General features: G+C 36.4%; 1 protein-coding gene across 1 annotated transcript in view; it reads right to left on the bottom strand.

Annotated features, from left to right (window-relative positions):
- The window catches only part of LOC101397803 (transmembrane protease serine 11B), a 38,281-nt gene extending 20,463 nt beyond the window's left edge, over positions 1 to 17,818 (bottom strand). Inside the window, 2 exon segments of the mRNA XM_004419222.3 lie at positions 1,108 to 1,306; positions 17,731 to 17,818. Of these exon segments, the coding sequence (XP_004419279.1) occupies positions 1,108 to 1,306; positions 17,731 to 17,818 (287 nt within the window).
- Between the last annotated feature and the right edge of the window lie 5,314 nt (positions 17,819 to 23,132).

Here is a 23,132-nt window from a genome sequence, read left to right on the forward strand (position 1 = left end):
TTACATATTTAGTTTATTTTATCCTATTGTAAATGTTTATTCTTTAATATTATATTTGTTGCTGGCATATAGAAATACAATTGACTTTTGTATATTGACCTTGTATTGAGAAAACTTGTTTGATTCATTTATTAATTTTATTTTTTCTATTCAGATATTCTTTTGGATTTTTAGAATACACCTACATTATCATGTCATCTGCAAATAAGAACAGTATTATTACCTTCTTTCCATTGCTTATATTTTTTTATTTTGTTTTGTTTGATTGGCTGATTGATTATTTTACCCTATGTCGTAGAACTCTAGTACACTATTAAATAGAGTGGTGATAGCTGACGTCCTTCTCATGTTCCCAATTTAAGGGAAAGGCTTTCAGTACTTTACCATTAAATAGGATGTTTGCTGTCACTTTGTCAGATTAAGGAAGTTCTCTTTCATTTTTAGTTTGTTTTATAATAAATGAATTTTCAATTTTATCAAATGTTTTTCTTTGCGTTTATTGAGATAATCGTATTTTTTCTACCTCTATTTGATCAATGTTGTGAATTACATTGATTGATATTTAAATGTCAAACTAACCTTGTGTTTCTGAAGTAATCCCAACTTGACTGCAATTTATATACATTTTATATATCACAGGGTTTCACATGCTATTTTGTTTAAGATTTTTGCATTCATGCTTCTAAGAGAGAATGACATAATTTTTCTGTCTTTTAATGTCATTGTTAAGTTTTGTAATCAAAGTTATGTTGGCCTTATAAAACAAGTTAAGAAATAACTATTTTATTGCAAATAAATTTAAAAATTTATATGAAGTCAACAAATTCCTAGGAAAAAAAATTCATGTTGCCAAAACTGACTAGAACACTACTATAAGGATTGCATCCTGGCCTTCCAGCTTACCATATTTTGGATTTTGCATAAACTTGAAACAAACTTTCATTTTACCAACTCACTGAGATTCAGGAATTTATCTGTGGAAACAGCTAACAGAAATATCATCTGTTACTAATACAGATTTTATATTTACAGTCAATTTCTCTTTTTTAAATGACTTAAAGATTTGAAACTCATATATATAAGGTATTTATATTAGATATCAATCACCTCATATACATCCCTTCTTCCTTTTGATTTGCTTCTAATATCAGAAATAGCAACTGTGGACTGGTGTGGTTCTCCAACTTTCCATGGATGGACAACGTTGCAGCTGAAACAGGATAAGCCTTTCTTTCATCTTGAATAAAGCCTAAAATATCAATACTTATGCCATTTTTCTCCTCTCGCCCCCATAACCTCAAAAGTCCTGTCAGTTATAAAGGAAAAGCGCAGATGTCATATTATATTTATGGTCTTGTTGAATCATCATTCTTTAAATGAGTGAGTTATAGAACGTACATTTGTTCCAAGGACACTCCCATGGACTGCATGTCCCTGCATGAGACTTCAACCATGAAGTCTCAACGTCAGCTTGGATAAGGCTTAATCAAACGCTCTGTAGCAACTGGACTTATTCACACCATGACAGCACTTCCTCTTCCTGGGTTTATATTTTCCCCAAAAGCTTTACCATGGCATTTGCATCTAGAGACATTTCTTTTCAAACTCATCAAAATCCTTCAAACCCACCTTAAGACTTTCTACTGAACCTTCTACAATAAGTCTGGCCCACATTAATCTCATTATTTTCTGTGACAAAATTACACATACCTCATAAAAACTAATTATTATTTATTGTTCTATTTGTGCCTTACTTGTTTCACAAAGTAGATTATAAGGTCCCAAAGTGTAAAGTTTATGTCTTATGCTAATTTTCCATGCTTTCCACTTTCTCATTAAGCACTTATAGGTCATCTGATTCCTACAACACGGAACAGGAAGCAAGCATCTTTTCTGCCTTCTTTCTATTGCTTATTTATTCCCACATAGTATTTGGTTCTTATTATACTATTTTATTTTGCATTTGCAATAACATTTTGGGTTAGCTTGGCTGGTGAGCTAATAGAGGCCTTTTTTTGTGTGTGTGTGAGGAAGACTAGCCCTGAGCTAACATCCGATGCCAATCCTCCTATTTTTGCTGAGGAAGACTGGCCCTGGGCTAACATCTGTGTCCATCCTCCTCTACTTTATATGGGACGCCGCCACAGCATGGCCCAATAAGCAGTGCGTCAGTGGTGACCGAGTCCAAGCGTGCAAACCCGCGGCCGCCAAAGCAGAGCGCGCACACTCAACCGGTGCACCACCAGGCAGGCCCCAGAGGCCTTTTTAATTACACTGTCCCTTGATAAACTCACTTCTAACAGGATCTACCTCTCAAAATAGCAAATTCAGAAGCTCAGTTTTATCAATAATGTCCACCATGATCCAGCTCTAGGGAACTGTTTCGTATTTATCAAGCTCATGAGATATTTTTCTGACCAAGATGTCATTTAGTTAGAAACGGAGCTACCCTCTTCCCTGTGTATAGAATGCGTGAGTCCAGAAGTAGGAAACTACCTTCATATTCTCAAGGAACCTGGGTAACCTTGTCAATAGGTGATTTATATGTATCAAATTCAAATATTCTGACACTTGACTGCCTACTTCTTATAAATCCTCTAGATTAAAACCATTTCTTATGCATTGGTAATTTTTGTTGCTGAAAATATAGTTTGATTATATAAGCTCTTCCTACTAAGGAAAATTGAGGGAAGATTAATGTGCCTTGCCAACCCTTGTAATATAGTGAACTGAAACCCAACATTAAGAAAAAGATTGTTAGAGACCAAATTACTACTCAGTGAGTTTCAGTCTTTTTGTAAGATGAACTATATCCCTAGGTACCAAGAGTACTCACAAGTGAAACTGCTACAGTGTTATAGCTATTGTTTATGAAATTTTGATGAATCATAAAATGAGAGAAATACAAGAGTGGAGATACAGTTTTTTTTACTAAGAAAAGCTGGTATTGAAAATCATTTGCCACTGAGTCTGAAAAGAAATACAGAATAAATTATTAAAAGTATGGCATGGGCAAATCTAAAAATTGGAACCAATCATTACATGAAGCCTATCTTGGTTCACTTAAAATAAATGTTGTCAGATTGGCCTGATATCCCTTTTTTTTTTTAATTTTTTGTTTATTGCAGTAACATTGGTTTATAACATTGTAAAAATTTCAGGTGTACATCATTGTACTTCTATTTCTGCATAGATTACATCATGTTCACCACCAAAATACTAATTACAACCCATCACCACACACATGTACTGAATTATCCCTTTCACCCTCCTCCCTCCCCCCTTCCCCTCTGGTAACCACCAATCCAATCTCTGTCCCTATGTGTTTGTTTATTGTTGTTATTATCTACTACTTAATGAAGGAAATCATGCGGTATTTGACCTTCTCCCTCTGACTTATTTCATTTTGCATTATACCCTCAATGTCCATCCAAGATGTCACAAATGGCTGGATTTCATCATTTCTTATGGCTGAGTAGTATTCCATTGTGTATATATACCACAGCTTCTTTATCCATTCGTCACTTGATGGGCACTTAGGTTGCTTCCAAGTCTTGGCTATTGTGAATAACGCTGCAATGAACACATGGGTGCATGTACCTTTACAAATTGGTGTTTTCAAGTTCTTTGGATAAATACCCAGCAGTGGGATGGCTGGATCATATGGTAGTTCTATCCTTGATTTTTTGAGGAATCTCCATACTGTTTTCCACAGTGGCTGCACCAGTTTGCACTCCCACCAGCAGTGTATGAGAGTTCCCTTCTCTCCACATCCTCTCCAACACATGTTGTTTCCTGTCTTGTTAATTATAGCCATTCTGACGGGCGTCAGGTGATATCTCATTGTAGTTTTGATTTGCATTTCCCTGATAGTTAATGATTTTGAACATCTTTTCCTGTGTCTGTTGGCCATCTGTATATCTTCATTGGAGAAATGTCTGTTCAGGTCCTTTGCCCATTTTTTAATTGGGTTGGTAGTTTTTTTGTTGGTAAGATGCATGAGTTCTTTACATATTTTGGAGATTAAGCCCTTATCAGAAGTATGGTTTGCAAATATCTTCTCCCAATTGTTAGGTTGTCTTTTCGTTTTGTTGATGGTTTCCTTTGCTGTGCAGAAGCTTTTGAGTTTGATGTAGTCCCATTGGTTTATTTTTTCTATTGTTTCTCTTGCCCGGTCAGACGTGGTGTTTGAGAAGATGTTGCTAAGACTGATGTCGAAGAGCGTACTGCCTATGTTTTCTTCTAGAAGTTTCACAGTTTCAGGTCTTACATTCAAGTCTTTAATCCATTTGGAGTTAATTTTTGTGTATGGTGTAAGGTATGGGTCTACTTTCATTTTTTTGCATATGGCTATCCAGTTTTCCCAACACCATTTGTTGAAGAGACTTTCTTTTCCCCATTGTATGTTCTTGGCTCCTTTGTCAAAGATTAGCTGTCCATAGATGTGTGGGTTTATTTCTGGGCTTTCAATTCTATTCCATTCATCTGTGTGTCTGTTTTTGTGCCAGTACCATGCTGTTTTGGTTACTACAGCTTTGTAGTATATTTTGAAATCAGGGAGTGTGATACCTCCAGCTTTGTTCTTTTTTCTCAGGATTCCTTTAGCTATTCGGGGTCTTTTGTTGTTCCATATAAATTTTAGGATTCTTTGTTCTATTTCTGTGAAAAATGTTGTTGGAACTTTGATAGGGATTGCATTGAATCTATAGATGGCTTTAGGAAGTATGGACATCTTAACTATGTTAATTCTTCCAATCCAAGAGCACGGAATATCTTTCCATTTCTTTGTGTCTTCTTCAATTTCTTTCAGAAATGTTTTATAGTTTTCGGTGTACAGATCTTTCACCTCTTTGGTTAAGTTTATTCCTATGTATTTTATTCTTTTTGTTGCAATTGTAAATGGGATGGTATTCTTAATTTCTCTTTCTGCTACTTCGTTGTTAGTGTACAAAAATGCAACTGATTTTTGTATGTTGATTTTGTATCCTGCAACTTTACCATATTCGTTTATTACTTCTAAAAGTTTTCTGGTGGATTCTTTGGGGTTTTCTATATATAAAATCATGTCATCTGCAAACAGTGACAGTTTCACTTCTTCCTTTCCAATTTGGATCCCTTTTATTTCTTTCTCTTGCCTGATTGCTCTGGCTAGGACTTCCAGTACTATGTTAAATAGGAGTGGTGACAGTGAGCATCCTTGTCTGGTTCCTGTTCTTAGAGGGATGGCTTTCAGTTTTTCACCATTGAGGATGATATTAGCTGTGGGTTTCTCATATATGATCTTTATTATGTTGAGGTACTTTCCTTCTATACCCATTTTATTCAGAGTTTTTATCATAAATGGATGCTGTATCTTGTCAAATGCTTTCTCTGCATCTATTGAGATGATCATGTGATTTTTATTCTTCATTTTATTAATGTGGTGTATTACGTTGATTGATTTGCAAATGTTAAACCAACCCTGCATCCCTGGAATAAATCCCACTTGATCATGGTGTATAATCTTTTTAACGTATTGTTGTATGCGATTTGCTAGTATTTTATTGAGGATTTTTGCATCAATGTTCATCAGTGATATTGGCCTGTAATTTTCTTTTTTTTGTGTTGTCCTTGTCTGGTTTTGGTATCAGGGTAATGTCAGCTTCGTAGAATGAATTAGGGAGCTTCCCCCCCTCCTCAATTTTTTGGAAGAGTTTGAGAAGGATAGGTATTAAGTCTTCTTTGAATGTTTGGTAGAATTCACCAGGGAAGCCGTCTGGTCCTGGACTTTTATTTTTGGGGAGGTTTGTGATTACTGTTTCGATCTCCTTACTGGTGATTGGTCTACTCAAATTCCCTACTTCTTCTTGATCCAGTTTTGGAAGCTTGTATGATTCTAAGAATTTATCCATTTCTTCCAGATTGTCGAATTGGTTGGCATATAGCTATTCATAGTATTCTGTTATAATCTTTTGTATTTCTGAGGTGTCTGTTGTAACCTCTCCTCTTTCATTTCTGATTTTACTTATTTGTGCTTTCTCTCTTTTTTTCTTGGTGAGTCTAGCTAAAGGTTTGTCAATTTTGTTGATCTTTTCAAAGAACCAGCTCTTGGTTTTATTAATTTTTCTATTGTTTTTGGTCTCTATTTCATTTATTTCTGCTCTGATTTTTATTATTTCCCTTCTTCTACTGATTTTGGGCTTGGTTTGTTCTTCTTTTTCCAGTTCCTTTAGGTGCATTGTTAGATTGTTTATTTGAGATTTTTCTTGTTTGTTGAGATAGGCCTGTATCGCTGTAAACTTCCCTCTTAGAACTGCTTTTGCTGTATCCCATAAATTCTGGCATGTCGTATTTTCATTTTCATTTGTCTCCAGGTATTTTTTGATTTCTTCTTTGATTTCTTCGTTAACCCAGTCGTTGTTCAGTAGCATTTTGTTTAATCTCCACGTATTTGTGGCTTTTCTGATTTTCTTCCTATAGTTGATTTCTAGTTTCATACAGCTGTGGTCAGAAAAGATGCTTGGTATTATTTCAATCTTCTTAAATTTATGGAGACTTGTTTTGTGGCCTAATATGTGATCAATCCTGGAGAATGTTCCATGTGCCTTTGAAAAGAACGTGTGTTCTTCGGTTTTTGGATGGAACGCTCTGCATATATCTACTAGGTCCATCTGTTGTAGTGTGTCGTTTAAGGCCAATGTTTCCTTATTGATCTTCTGTTTGGATGATCTATCCATTGGTGTAAGTGGAGTGTTAAAGTCCCCTACTATTATTGTGTTACTGTCTATTTCTGTTTTTATGTCTGTTAATAATTGCTTTATATATTTAGGTGAACCTACATTGGGCGCGTAGATATTTACAAGTGTTATATCCTCTTGTTGGATTGTTCCCTTGATCATTATGTAATGCCCTTCTTTGTCTCTTTTTACAGTTTTTCTTTTAAAGTCTATTTTGTCTGATATGAGTACTGCTACCCCAGCTTTCTTTTCATTGCCATTTGCGTGGAGTATCTTTTTCCATCCCTTCACTTTCAGTTTGTGAGTGTCTTTAGGTCTGAAGTGTGTCTCTTGTATGCAGCATATATATGGGTCTTGTTTTTTTATCCCTTTTAGATTAGAAGATCAGGACAGCATGATAGAGTTACTCAGAAGTACTGCTGTCCTTATCATGACTTTAATAATCATTGTCATCACTAATGTAACAAAAATAATAGCTGCCACTTATTGAAGGTATACTAGCAGCCTTATATTGACTCTTCCAATGCTTTTATATACACTATTTCATATTAATTTTCCAACAATTCTGTGATATAAATATTATCACATCCACTTTACAAATGAAGACATTGAACTTCAGAGAGTTCATTACTCATCAAAATTCACATAGATAGTGAGTAATAAAATCAAGATTAATTTTAAAAAAATATATGGGACTGATATTTCTAGTAATGATGGACTAAGCAACTCAGACCAACACTTTTGATAAATTATAGTAGGAAAGATGGGTAAAATACATAGTTAAAAATTCTTTTGAAGCGATCATAGAGCTAACAGGACAATTAAGAATTCCAGGGCCAAGATCTAGGTGAAGATAAACCAAAGGAGTTAGCCTGCCATCGGAGCTGCCATCTCTGAAAGAGGCTGCTGGGACCCTGAAAAGCTGAAGAGAGCGTCTGGCAGTATCAGGGCAACAGGGTCAAAAATTGGAATCCAGGGGCCAGCCCAGTGACATAGCGGTTAAATTTGGCGCTGGCACGGGCCTACACCACTCATCAAGCAATGCTGTGGTGGTGACCCAAATACAAAATAAAGGAAGATTGCCACAGATGTTAGGTTAGGGCCAGCCTTTCTCAAGCAAAAAGAGGAGGATTGGCAACAGATGTTAGCTCAGGGTCAATCTTCCTGACCAAAAAAAAAAAAAATTTGGAATCCAGGGCTTGCTATGGGTAAGGGTGGTTGGTAACCATACTATGCTTTGAGTTGGGCTCCTGAAAGGCAACATCCTAGGTGGAAATATATGCTTAACGTCTGAAATTGGATATCTTTATGAAAAAAACAATGATACTTGATCCCTACCTTGCATTTTACTTAAAGAAAATTATAGATCTTAATGTGAAAGGTAAAATAATAAATCTTTTAGAAGAAAATTTAGGAAAAGATCTTCACGATCTTGAAGAAAGCAGTTTTCACACAAAGAATACACACAAAGTATTAACCATAAAAGAAAAGTGATAAATTGGAGTATATTTAGAACTCTTGTTTATCAAAGGACCCATTAAGAAAGTTAAAGGCAAGCGGCAGAGTGGAAGAGATATTTGTAATACATTTATACTTATGTCTGGAACAGATAAAACATTGCTATAAATTAATAAGAAAAGCACAGACATCCCAGTAGAAACAAAAAAAAAATTTTTAATAGGCATGTAAGAAAAAAAAGATATATGGATGTCCATAATCATATGAAAGGATATTCATCCTTATTAGTTACGAGGGAAAGGGGAATTAAAACCACTACATTTTGACCAAATGGCTTAATCTAAAAAAGTAATAACGCCAAGGTTTAGTGAGGAAGAGGAGCTATTAAATCACTATTGGTGGGCGTGTAAATTGCTGCAGCCACTTTGGGAAACTGCTTGGCAGTTTCCACTAAAGCAAAATATGCACATGCCTTATGACCCAGCAATTCCACTCCTGTTGTAAACCACCAGAAACAGCATGCATATGTGCACCAAAAGCCACATACAAGAGCATTCCTGGCCACACTATTCGTAATAGCCCCAAAGCGTAAACAACCCAAAAGTCCATCGGCAGTAGAATGGCTACTCACGTTATATATATGATTTTGTTGTATTAGTGTGGTATTTTCATATAATAAAATGTTCTACAGCACTTTAAGTAAAAAAAAATCAGATACATGCAGAAACACAGATGAATCTTACAAATGAAAGTATTAGACACAAAGTAATATATACTACATGATTTCCTTTCTGTAACATTCAAACACTGCTAGATCTAGTCCAGGGCAATGTTTGCTTTTGTGAAGGAAAAATGCTCATGGATTGGAGGTGAAATATTATTTTTTGTGTGGTGGCGTGACTTCTAGGATGCTGGCACTGTACTATTTCTTGACTAAGTGGTAATTACATGGGTATTTGCTTTATGATAATTCACCGATCTGTACATTCGTCTTCTGCGTTCCTTTCTATATGTGTTATACTTCACATCAAATTTTCTGAAAAAAATTAATATGTAAGCTATTGAAAAAAGTAATTATTTCTGTATGAAAGAAAAATGAAGAGCCTGTCAACAATGTGTAACTGAAAACTTACTATACTGCAGAACATCTTGGAAGGTGTTGTGGAAGTAGATATAAAAGATACGAAAAATTAATCTACCATCAAAGAAATTACTTGCATAAAAGAAATAAAATATGCTGGTAACACATGTAAATATTGTTATAACAACCAAACGACTTTTTCAAAGAAAACTGACATGTCCCAGAGATATGCATTCTAATTCACTTTTCAAATGGAGTTTTCATAAAAAGAAAATGAATGTTCATTTTTTTATTTAGCTAACCATGTGAAATTTGAAATACACTGCTGGTGATCAAACTTCTCTCAAAACTTTATGCTGTAAATTTGTGAATGTATTTATGTGATAAATGTGATTTTTTTTCATGCAATTAAGCATTTTAAGTTTCTCCTTAGTAGCAAATATTTTCCAAGTTATTGTAGAAAGAACTACCCAAATTATAGATACTACATTTTTTGAGACTTGCAAGATATTTTCAGCTTTTTGAAAATACTGACAGTTTCGACTACTTCACGTGTTTTTTTTTTTTAACGGTGCTTTCACAAATAGCAATTGAATTCTCTTCTTATATATATTTATATATATATATATAGATAGATATTCTAATTGTGCTCTCAGAATTACTTCACCTGGAGAGGCAGATTTTCTTTCCTGGCTTAAACTCTGATTTCCAGGTTAGTAGCGCCATCTAGAGTCCTATCTACATATTTCTCTGTGGAAAAAAAGGCTATTTTTAATGGCACACTGAGCGCAATTTATTTAATTCTGTCGTAATATTTATTTTTAAATATAAGATTACTTTTTATTGGCAGTATCACTAATTTAAAAAATCAAAATAAAACAAAACTAATAAATTCATAGGGTGTGTATAACTAATAACAATTGCAAAAGAAATTCTTCTTTCCCAAGTAGTTCTGATTAGGATTTGACTCAGTTTTTGATTATTTCCCTCATTTGTTTCCTATATTCCTGGGGGATCTTCCACCCTCCTTCCTCCTCAACCTCAGTTCTCTCAGGCTTCTCACTACAAACTGCCTTAAGGGCTGATCCCCTCCTGCCCTTTTTCCCTGTCCACATCACTCCCGTGAGGAACCTCTAAACTCCCAGCTCATACTTATCTCATAAAGGAGTCTTTCTCATTCCTTTCTCCAACTCCCTCAAGCCTGCTATGATGTTATCTAGAAGTCACAGTATGTTTTCAGCAAATTCTTCTTGTCCTCAATCTTTTCTCCAAACATCCTCTTCATCTTCTTGCTCTAATGGGAACCTTGCTTTCCTCCAGTACACAGATTCCTTTGCCATCCTCTCAAGGGGTGGCTGTTCTTTCTCTCATACTTCTTTTACCAGTGTCTCTGTAAGTGGAGTTGGTGTCCTCCTTGCTCCTCATTGCTACTTCCAAATTATTGTCCCTCTCTGCTCTCTAAAATCAGACTGTATGCTACTATGACTCCATGTGGGGTGTATTGTGGATTCATATGAAGAGTGTAGTAGACTGAATAATGGCCACCTGTAGATATCAGGTCCTAATCCCTGGAATCTGGAAATGTTACCTTATAAGGAAAAAAGGTCTTTGCAGGTGTGATTAAGTTAACCGTCTTGCCACAGGGAGATTATCCTTGATTATTCAAGTGGGCTCTAAATCCAATCTCAAGTGTCCTTACAAAAGAGAGACAAAGGAAAATTAGACACACAGAAGAGGAGAAGGCCATGTGAAGAGAGAGGCAGAGATTGGAGTGATATGACCACAAGCCAAGGAATGTGACAGCCACAAGAAGCTAGAAAGGGCAGGGAATGGATTCTCCCCTAGATCCTCTGGTGGAAAGTTAATATGACTTTTAGCATTAAGAGTGAGAGACAGTGGCCTGAGATAAGACTGAGGGGTAGTCAGGGGCCAGATTCTGTTAGGCCTGGTAGGTCATGTTAAGGATTTCTTCATTGAAAAACCAATGGAGGGCCGGCCCCGTGGCTTAGCGGTTAAGAGCGTGCACTCCGCTGCTGGTGGCCTGGGTTCGGATCCCGGGCGTGCACCGACACACCGCTTCTCCGGCCATGCTGAGGCCGCGTCCCACATACAGCAACTAGAAGGATGTGCAACTATGACATACAACTATCTACTGGGGCTTTGGGGAGAAAAAAGGAGGAGGATTGGCAATAGATGTTAGCTCAGAGCTGGTCTTCCTCAGCAAAAAGAGGAGGATTAGCACGGATGTTAGCTCAGGGCTGATCTCCCTCACAAAAAAAAAAAAAAGAAAAACCAATGGACAGCCATTGGACATTTTAAGCAGAGGAATGATCCAACCAGTTTTGTGTTTTAGTGAGATCACTTTGCCTAGAGAATAGCTGTTGTGTGGAAGGAAGGAAGAGATGATGCAGAGAGCTCAGTTACAAAGTTTTTATAGAAATCCTAGTAGGTGATTAGGTCATGGAGGCAGAGCCCTCATGAATGGGATTAGTGTCATTATGAAAGAGACACTGGAGAGCCCCCTTGCCCTTTCCACCACATGAGGACATAGTGAGAAGATAGCAGTCTATGAACCAGGAAGCAAGCCCTCACTAGGCACCAAATCTACTGGTACTGTGATCTTGGACTTCCTAGCCTTCAGAACTGTGAGAAATAAATTTCTATTGTTTTTAAGCCACCAGTCTATGATATTCTGTTATAGCAGCCCCAAAGGACTAATACAATTGATAAATGTGAGAGGAGAAGTTGGTTTCAAAGCCCTAGTGTCTTTGCTTCAAGTCAGGACATGTCTAAGCAACCAGGACATGTCAGCTTTGGAGTTCTGTATGGCATCGGTTGAAGATCTTGTTGCAACTTCTCCTTCTTCTCAATGTTGCTTCCTTCACTCTCTTACAGGTGTTATTTCTATGAATACTGCCCAATAAATACCTATACACAAATCTCTGTCACAGAATCTATTTCCTGGGAACTTATGATTCTTAAAAGAATTTAACTCATTTATATTTATTATCTTACTCATATGTTTAAACTTGTTTCTGCCATCTTATTTTATGACTTTTGCTATGCTTAATTTGTTTTTATTATTTTCTGCTTTATAATGGATTGAGTGTATTTCTTTATTTTTTATAATTTATTGGGTGGTTTAGAAATTACATCTTTTTTCAATTTATGTAATGATTACCCTTAAGTCTGTAGTAAAACTTTAAACATATTTATCTATCATTATCTAGACGTAATAATATCTATAAGAAGAAATTTAGCACACTTTCCTTTCTTCTACTAAAATAATCTGAGATTTTAACTTCAGAATTTGTATTTGTTTTTATGTTATACAAGAAAATCATTATAATTTAACTGAAAGTTTTCTGGTACCTTTTAATAATCTCTTTTTCTTTGATCATGGCTATAGTTTTCCTAGTGTTCATTAACAACAACAACAACAAAAACCTATGTATTTTCTTACCACTTGAATGCTACATTTTGAGGTGCACTTACACCACAAATAACTTTTAGAAGCTAAATGTAAAAAAAGGGAAAACAACAAAAATAGTAGAAAAGAATATGAAAAACTTTTAATGCATTTTTGAGTGTGAAAGTCTTACTAAGCTTCTTACTAAGTTCTATAGCAAAGAAAAGACGTTTTATTCAAGCCAAAATGGAGAGCTACAGCCTAGGAGGAGCAGACTTTGTAAGGGAAGAAAGTGCTCAGAGAAGAGTGATTGTTAGCACAGTTATATGCCATTTCGAAACAAAGATATATACATCAAGCACGACAGGGATGCATTCCTTCAAGCGTTCAAGGAGATGTTCATTACAGATTAGCACAGCCACAGCAGATCAACATGACCCTAGTGTCATGGGAAGGGAGACTTAGCTCCAAAGAGTACTGGGATCATAAGAAGGGAGGCATCAATTCTTATTTTCAAAGAGTGCATTCTTTATGTTAGGATAATGATTAAAGCAGATGTACAATGTATGTTTAATAGAGTATAAGTCAGGTTTTTTGGTTCAAATAAAATTTAGGCCAAATCAAGTTTGTATCAGCCTTCCTCATACACCTCAATATAGATAAAACGTTTCTTATAACAACACAAAACCCAAAAGTAATGAAGGAAAATAACTGAGTTTGACAACTTAAGAAAGTAAAGCTGCAATATGATAAATGTTATTTAAAAAGTTAAATGAGAAGTCAAAGACTGGCAAAGAAGACTAACTGCATAAGTAAAAGAAAAAGAATTACTATCCATAACAAATAAAGAGATCCAACACATCAATATGAAGAAGGCAAATAACCCATTAGAAACAAAACAGTAAATGCTATAAACACAAAATTCACTGAAGAAGTAGAATGAATAGTAAATCTGTGGGCAATTACTTTGCCTTAACGGAGTTGAAAAAGCTTAATTGTTAAGGAAATTCACACTAGAACATTAGGAAATTATTTTTATTCTTCAAGTTGGGGGAAAAAAGATTGAAAATGTTCAGAGCTGAAGAGAATGCAAGGAAAGCATTATCATGCATTATGTAGAGTGTTAAAATCTATCTATGGGATTATTTTGCAATATATATCAAAACCCAGCAGTAACATTTCTAGATATTAATCCTACATAAATATTTTCAAATATACATAAAAATGTGTTACAAGTATTGTGGCAGTAATACTTCTAACACTAATAACTACCAGTAAAATCTATTCTTTTTCTAGCTGCGTACTTCCCAGCCACTGTTGTACTTAGGTGTGAGTGTGTGACTAATTTACTCTCCAGTGGTATGTAAGCAGAATTGATGTGTGTTGCACTTCTGGTGCAGGGCTCTTAAGAAAAGCAAGTGTGCCTCCACCATGATCTTTTTCTTCTTCTGCAGGCTGAATGTAAAAAATGAATTGTCCCTAATGGGTGGTAAAGCTCAATGACAGAAGCATGCTGGGTCCTTGAAAGGACAGGGCCACCACCTGACCTCGAACACCTGCCTCGGACAATCACGTGAGCAAGAAATAAAATTCTATCATGTTTGAGGTACTGTGCATTTTTGGTATGTACGTTACAACAGTTTAGCGTAATCTAACAAATACAAGTATGTTCCCTGTAGCATTCTACTAATTAGAGGAAATTAGAAAGAGCTAAAATGTCCATCAATATAGGAATGGTTAAAAAAATTATAGTAAATCTAACTAATATTTCAGCAGATAAAAGACTGAAATTGCTAAAAGTTGAAATTCTCATATTGGATATCTTATGTTTTCCTTATTGATTATTGATTAACAAATTATGTTTAAAGCGTCATTTTTAATACGAAAGACACTCAGAGGAAGTAATAGCCAAAAGAACAATGAAATACTATTTTTAAGACTTATTTTAATTCCTGCTTCCACCTTTTTTGGCACTTACAAAGCAAACATCACACAGATGGCCCACTGATCCTCATTGAGCATCCATTGCACCCACCATAAGCCAAGCTCTGCATTAGACGTTAAAAGAAATAGCTATGTAATATTCTTCCACTCAAAAAAACATACTTTTGTTCAGGAAAGAGAAGATAACAACAAATGCTTAAAGACACTGTGTCAATGGTTTTATTTTTTAACTTATAGCAATTGCTGGTTCATTTCTGCACCTAAGTTACATAAGAAGACTAGGTAGGCTTTTTGTCTGCTTTATGACCCAGGAATGTCTTTCTTAAGGACCTGAGAGCAATCTCTATGAAATGTAAATATCATGGGAGATAACAACCCTATCTCCCAGTTTCTGTGGAAGGGTAGGAGCCTAACTAACTTCAGTAGGCACCGTGCTCCTAGTTACAAAACAACCTCCTGTCAAAAAGACAAGAGAAGTTTCATTTTCACCTGGATAAAGCTGATTAGCTAACACAAATGGTCACCCCAATTACCAGGTAAAGTTAGGATGAACTGTGTGTGACAAACCGTGCTGTCAAGTCCTCTTACTTGAGGACTCAGTGTTGTTTACCCTGAGAACACTTACGTAATGGGTTGTATCTGCTTGGCTATATAAGGGAGTGAAATTTCTTTCTGTTTCTGCAGTGTCTTAGTGGATTGCCTGTGATGCACATCACATTCTACTGTAACACTTATTCAATAATAAAAGTCTTTCTTTTCTCTCTACTACTTTTGTGGACAGGATTTCTAGATTGGGAGAAAGTCCTGTTTTTAATTATATTTATCCAACAGGTGCTACCTGTTGTTAAATTAATTAAATAAGGAGATCATTAGATGAAGGTGCTTCTCCTTAGTAGCCTACATAAGCAAACCAAAACCTAAGCCTGTAAATGCCTCAAGGTTAAGAAGTCAAAACCTAAGGACAACCAATCACAAACAGCCAAACACTTAAGCTGTAAGGCAAATGCTTAAGCTATAGCCAATCAAATTGTTTCCTTGCTTTGCTTTCCTCTCTATAAAAGTCTCCTGGCTCCTGTTGGTGGAATGATCCTAACCGCTTGCAGTTTAGTGCTCCCAACTGGAATTGATCTCTGCTCAAAAAAACTCTTAAAATGTTTAATACACCTGAGATTGATAACTATAAACCATTTTATCTTTCCTGATAGACTAATATCATTGAGACTGGGGGCTTTATGCTATTCCATTCTGCATTCCTATTTAGAGCTAGAATAGTACTTCACACACAGTAGAAATTCAGATGAGCATATATTATGAACAACATGATGCTATATAAAGGATTCATTATAAAGTCATTCCCCCTCATTTCCACTAGATGGTGTGTAGGGACAGAGAAAATAAATGAAAATCAAGGGATTAACTTGTATTTCATTTGTAACCAAGTATATAACTGAGAGGAAGATCACCTAGTGTCTGAATGAAGATCTGAGAATTTTCTTTGGAAATCATTCCCTGTAATACTAATTACTCTAAAACAAGAAAGATCCATATAAAGGATATTTATAATTTAAACTTTTCACTGGTCAAAACTTCTAATTTATGACATTCTCCTACTAAAATTGTTTTTTTCATTTTTGGAGTTGTTGGACATTAATCTCTTTTCTCTCAGAAGGCTCAAGTAGGAAGAAAGCAGAGGTGGAAGGCAGAAGGAAGCAACAGTAGAAACCACTGGAAAAAAACCTCTTGGGAGCAGAAAGGGAAGTAAACATGGGCTGGATGCTGTTTTTACTGGCAACCTTCTACTTAGGGATTTTATTGCTCTTTGAGAAACACTCAGTCCCTCCTGTGTTATGGCTCATTAATGGCTGTCTGCATTCCGTGACAGAAGAACTGTAAGAAACAGCCTTCAGTCATTCTACCCTTTGCAACTACTATGATTCTGCTTCCACAAAATAGAGGTAGAAACAATGTTTGTGATGTTTGCTTTATTTAATTATCCTGTGAGTTTCTTGGATCTTGTCACCCAATAAGCATTTTAATGACCTAAGTGGGATATCTCTGTAATTGACTTTTACAAAATGCACCAAAAAAAGTGAAACAAACAAAAGAGTTTCCCTGGGAAGGCTTCTAGACACTTGCCTTTGAAGGAGTGGTATCTCCATTAGCTGATGGGGAATCAAAACTTTCCAACACCAAAAAAATCCAAAAGAATTCAGAATCTGCTTTTTGTTGTCAAGTCCTAACATAAGTAGTAAATGGTGAGGCAAGATATTGCAACTAGTACACTTTTCTCCATTTTCCACCAATACTATCTTCTCTTCCCAATTTACAGGCAGCAATTTCATTCTCCTCCCATACTCTCTTCAGACATAGGCTTCACTATCCAGACACTGCTGGAAATATGAGATATAAGCAAATAATATACTTCCTACTTAAATTCTAGAAACTTTTGATTCAGTATTCTCATGTTTAGTATGGTTTAGAAACCTAAGAAATAGAAATTAATTTATAAAAATAATTAAATACCTAAAATATTAAGGGAAGAAGGATCTACGTTTATGGATGTTGTGTGATCTTTTAGTATCTACTGTAAAATAGCTTCTGTGTTTCTTCTCAGGCTGCTTCTTTTTGCAGGAAGAAACCTGAACGTCATCAGTATCTGTTCGTTTATATCACCAGCAGTGCTAGAACTAACAAGAGAAATATTTTATTGTTGATAAAGGCATTGTTGCTCTACTTGCTTTCTGCTACAAGTTGTTTCTTTGAAAATGTTCTGTGAATTTCTTGAATGTCACAAAACTTAATCATTAAATTCTCTACATTTACATGAAAAGATATTATTAATATAATAGCCCTATTATTAAGATAGCACCTTATTGTATTAGAATATATGATTGGCCATGCAAAGTTTCTGAGTGGCTAGTAGGTACATAGAAAGACAATGCAGCAGGAACATGGGTAAATGTAGAATATGTGCACCAAAGGAGGTTAGGGTTGACAATTGATATGTGTTTGCATAGTACTTTATATGAGATTGAGAAAAAAAAAAGGAAAGCTACAAACATTTCAGTGCTGTACTAACTGGGAGTTAGTATAGTTTTTTGTGTGAGCCATCTACTTCCTACCTCTAGAGGCTGGATTGCCAACAGGACTGATATTCCTGCCTTGAAGACACTTTATAGGGTTTGTGGCTACTGGAGTTCCGACCTGCATCTTGTTCCCATTCTCCCTTGCACCTTACCTGATAGAATTACGATTTATATCAGGAAAAACATTAGGTAACCTATGTGTTCCACCAAGTCATACGTGCGTGTTTTAGTAGTAAAATACAAGAATTGCTATTAGAACTTTAAAAAAAGTGTTAGTGATTCTTTGTAAAAAAGGCAAAAGTCAAATTGAAAAATAATTGGTGACAGCCAGGCCTTTCAAAACTCCTCCAATATACCACATCGATTTCTACCAAATCTGCCGTTAAGCCCGTTTATCAAAGAGTAATCTACCAACAAATAATTCTTTAAAATGCAGATTCCTAGGATCCCCAGACCAACTGTATATGGGTCTGGAGATGAGACTCAAGGTGTTGGTTTTTTTTTTTTGCTGAGGAAGATTAGCCCTAAGCTAACATTGTTGCCAATCTTCCTCTTTTTTTTGCTTGAGGAAGATTCACCCTGAGCTAACATCTATGCCAATCTTCCTCTATTTTTTATGTGGGTCACCACCACAGCATGCCTGATGAGCAGTGTAGGTCTACATCTGGGATCCAAGCCGGCAAACCCAGGCCGCCGAAGCAGAGCACGTGGAAATTTAACCACTACTCCATGGGGCAAGCCCCAAGATGTTGTATTTTTGACAAATATCTCTGATAAATTTTATAGACACCAAAATGTGAAAACCGTTGCTCTAAGAGTTCCTAGATGAGTTATAATAAATATGAACTCTATAATCTAAAAGAGTTATGTCTTTCCTTTAAAACTTTAAGGAATTTTAATCCTCAAAGGATGAGACAATGGTTTTTGGCATATATTGATAGTAGTGAAAGAAATTATTAATACAGCCTTGCCCACTCAACTGCCAGACGTTTTAAGAATTCAAATAAGGTCTGTAGCTTATTAATAATACTGTACTAATGTTAATTTACTGTTCTTGTTAATTGTACTATAGTTATGCAAAATGTTTGCATTAGAGGAAGTGGGGTGAGTAATATAAGAGAACTCATTTTACTATTTTTGCAACTTAGATTTCTATAAGTCTAAAATTAGTTCAAAATAAAAGGGTTTTTTTTGTGTGTGTGTGTGTGTGTGTGAGGAAGATCAGCCCTGAGCTAACATCCATGTTAATCCTCCTCCTTTTTGCTGAGGAAGACCGGCTCTGAGCTAACATCTATTGCCAATCCTCCCCCTTTTTTGTTCCCCCCAAAGCCCCAGTAGATAGTTGTATGTCATAGTTGCACATCCTTCTAGTTGCTGTATGTGGGACGCGGCCTCAACATGGTGGTAGAAACGGTGCGTCGGTGCGCGCCCAGGATCCAAACCCCAGCCCGCCAGTAGCAGAGTGATCGCGCTTAACCGCTAAGCCACGGGGCTGGCCCCTAAAAGGTTTTTTTAAAGCTGCTAATGTCTGAATAATTCTTAGTAGACCTTATTGCAGAAATAATAAAATAAGCCCAGTATTTTGAAATACAGCTAGCCTTGGTGGTCTAGTGGTTAAGATATGGCACTCTCGCCACTGTGGCCCTGGTTTGTTTCCCAATCAGGGACCACCACCACCTATCTGTCTGTTGGTTGTCCTATTGTGGTGGCTGTGTGTTACTGTGATTCTGAAAAGCTATGCCACTGGTCTTTCAAATACTAGCAAGGTCACCCATGATGGGCGGGTTTTGGTGGAGCTTCCAGACCAAGACAGACTGGGAAGAAGGACCTGGCCACCCACTTCCAAAAAAATGGCCATGAAAACACTATGAATAGCAGAGGAGCATAGTCTGATATAGTGCCAGAAGGTGAGAGGATGGTGCAAAAAGACCAGGCAGGATTCTGCCCTGCTGTGCACAGGGTTGCTAGGAGTCGGAATTGACAGCACTAACAACAACAGTTTTGAACTACTGTGGCTTGTATTATGGTTTCAGATGTATTACATGCCAGCCTTTTCGCTCATGATGCAAAACATTGGCTTGAACTAGATCCACTACAACACTACTTCCATCTCTAACATTATGCAATCCTAGGATTCCAATTTATATATTCTGGGTATGATTTCTTTGTCCAGCATATGTATTGAAAAATATATTTGTTTCTGACAAAAAGAAAAGTATGGGAGTTTGTACTCATCTGGGGGCCCAATCAGGCAAGGTATATTCCTTGGAACTTTATAGGCCTAGAGTTTCTGATGTGCCTAAAAGGCAATCATGTTATGACTTGCCAGTTTGCCAAGCTAAGGAGAGAGTCTCTGGAAACAAATTTCCACGTTACAATGCCCTTTTGTCCATATGACATTGGTGAGAGGGGCAGAGATGCTCCTCTGCTGTATCAGGCTGAAATAGGCATATTGTTGCAGTTGCACATAGGTGTCAGGGTTTGGCAGGGGAAGCTGTGAGCATTGGCATCTGTTAGCATCTCTTTTCTCAAGGAAGAATGAAGAAAGGTCATTAGCTGAAGGTGAGGCTGAAGGTGGTGTGGAGGGTTCAAGAAGAGAGAATAAGAATTGAAAAAGTGTCTCAAGAAGAGGGAAAATGTACCTATTAGAAAAACATGTAGGATTGAAAGGCAATACTGAGTGCCAATTTTAGGCTGATGTCTCTAAATATTATACAATCCAGAAGTTTGTGTCACATTTTTAGAAATAAAAAGATAATAGAATAATACCCCCAAGCCTAATGCCAAGTCAGTATAATTTCCTCTTACAGTAAGTGTGTTTATTATGGCAATAGAAATATGACATAATTTATAAACTATGGTTAGCTACATATAAGGAACATTTGAAAAATGACCCATCAAAAAATGTGAATGGAAGATTCCATTCATGAACTTAAAGTGCCTCACCAGGTGTTATTAAAAAACATAAATTGCTCAGCTAACTCATCATAAAACTTATATAATAGGTTTTCTAAATACTTTTAGCTAACACTTTTCTAACTAAAAAGATAATAGAAAATTGTAAGTTTAGAAATTAAGGTATGAAAGTTTATTGAAATGAAGAGCAGTTTTACAGTGAAAAGTTTCAAAGGAAATAAAATGCAAATAAATAGAACATGCAGTGTTTTTTCAGTCTTTCCCTCTCATGGTTTTAAAGAAATAAAAATGATGACTAGTTCCAGTGTAGTCCACACAAATTCATTTGTTCAACAAGTATTTACTCAGTACCTGCTAACTACCACAGTACCCATATAACTTGATGTGGCCGGTTCAATTTGTAGAACATTTTATCGTAGGCATATCTAATACTATAAGCATGACTGCAGCTAATATTAGAGTAATGAGATTTTAAATGGAATAAAGGAGCTAATATCCTAGTAGGTTAAAGAGAACTAATTTGTGAGGCTGTCATACAATGTAGCTGAGAAGAATATACATATATTGAGAGAAAGAAAGACAGACAGACTAGTCTTTGAGAACAAAGTACCTAATGGAGAGATGAAGTTGTGGTGAGAGAGAAAGAGTGTGGGTGGAGAGAGGGAGTTCTGGAGAGTGGGTGGTTGAGAGAATGAGATTTACTTGACCATGTTTAAATACCACTAGGAAACATCTGAAAGAAGTAAAGATTCAGGAAAGAAAGTACCTAGTCAATAAAATTGGTCTCTGAGAACATGGCAAGAGATGGAATCCAGAACATATCTCATCTATTGCAGCAGAAGGGGAAGGCGGAAAGGATGGGAACAGAGCATGTCCATTAGCAAGTTTGGTGGCAAAAAAAAGTGTAGGTGCTATCTAATGAATTAATTTTTCCTAATAAAATAGAAAGCAAGTTCTTTTGCTAAGAATTAAGTGGAAGGTGACAAGGTTGTAGGTTCAAGTAGAGAGTAAATGATTTGAAACAACTAATGTGGAGAATGAGAGAACCTAGTAAGGAAACACAAAATAACCATCTTCTTCTAGAAACTACCCTACACAATTAATCTAAGTCAGATACCCTTCCTCAGAGCACCCGATGCATCCATTACATGCCTCTGTCTTTTAACACATCTGCCTCCCCCACTAGAGTGTTGAGAGCAAGATAATATCTCATTCACGTTGTATCCCCTGATGAAGTGTACCATTTAGTTAATTAAATGAGCTGGAAAACAAGATCTGTTAACCTGAGTCACAATGTATGTTTGACTTAATTAATGACTCATAATAGTCCTTCCCGGACTTTGCACTTTAAAGGATGAGGACAAGAAAATACTAAGCAGGAAATGGTAGAATTTGAGGGTGTAGAAAAGGCCACTGAGGGAATGATTTTAAAATAGAAATAATACTGTAACCACGGGCCCTCCAGGACCAATTCAACTGACCCCATCTTGTCAGCAGAGTGATTGAGAATTGACTTTCAGAAAATTTGCAAAGTCACATAGCCAGAGCATGTGCAGAAAAAGAAATCTTGACCTGAAATGACCACAGAACCAAAGATCTTCCTCCCCAGAGAACCAAAGGATGGGGACATGACCAGAACTTAAAAGTCAGACTCTTGGGCCAACTTGATGGCGTAGTGGTTAAGTTTGCACACTCTGCTTCAGTGGCCTAGAGTTTGTGCGTTCAGATCCCAGGCTTGGACCTACACACAACTCATCAAGCCATGCTGTGGCAGCATCCCACAAACAAAGTGGAGGAAGATTGACACAGATGTTAGCTCAGGGACAGTCTTCCTCACCAAAAAAAATCAGACTCTTATCAGAAGCAAGAGGTCCCTCATTCAAGAAGATCTGGTGTTAAAATTCCTTCCTCGCCTCATCATAAATGTTTAGAACCCTATCATAAAACTTTAGAACCTCATCATAAAAGTTTAGAAATTTATCATAAATGTTTAGAACCATGTCATAAATGTTTAGAAAGCCACCAATCAAAACCTGTCCCGCCAGCAGTCCCGTGTCCCAGTCTGTTCTCCCTAACCTCTTAAATTTCACCTGAAATACTGATTCAGGGAGACAGTTCTGAGGACAGATGTCCACTGTCTCCCTGCAGATCTATCTCACAGAATAAAGCTGATGTCTTTTCCCAAAGGCTGATGCTGTAATTAATTGGCTTTCTATGCACATCAGGCAAGAGAACTCCAATTTTGTTCAGTAACAATACCCGTGTTGGCTACTTATTTGTGCTTATAAAAGTGATATACTTTCACTGTAAAAAACTGAGAACACTTTTTTTTAAGAAAAGATAGTAAACACCTTTAATCTACCATCTAGAGCTTTGTTGCCCACTATGGCAGCCACTAGTCACATGTGGCTATTGAGTACTTGAAATGTAGCTAGTTCATATTGAGATGTCTGAGTCAGATGTCAGCTTTCCAAGACTCAGCATGAAAAGAAAAGTAAAATATCTTGTACATATTTTTGTAC

The sequence above is a fragment of the Ceratotherium simum genome, chromosome 8 (assembly GCF_057802395.1).
Source record: "Ceratotherium simum simum isolate JZ-2026a chromosome 8, ASM5780239v1, whole genome shotgun sequence".
NCBI lineage: Eukaryota > Metazoa > Chordata > Mammalia > Perissodactyla > Rhinocerotidae > Ceratotherium > Ceratotherium simum.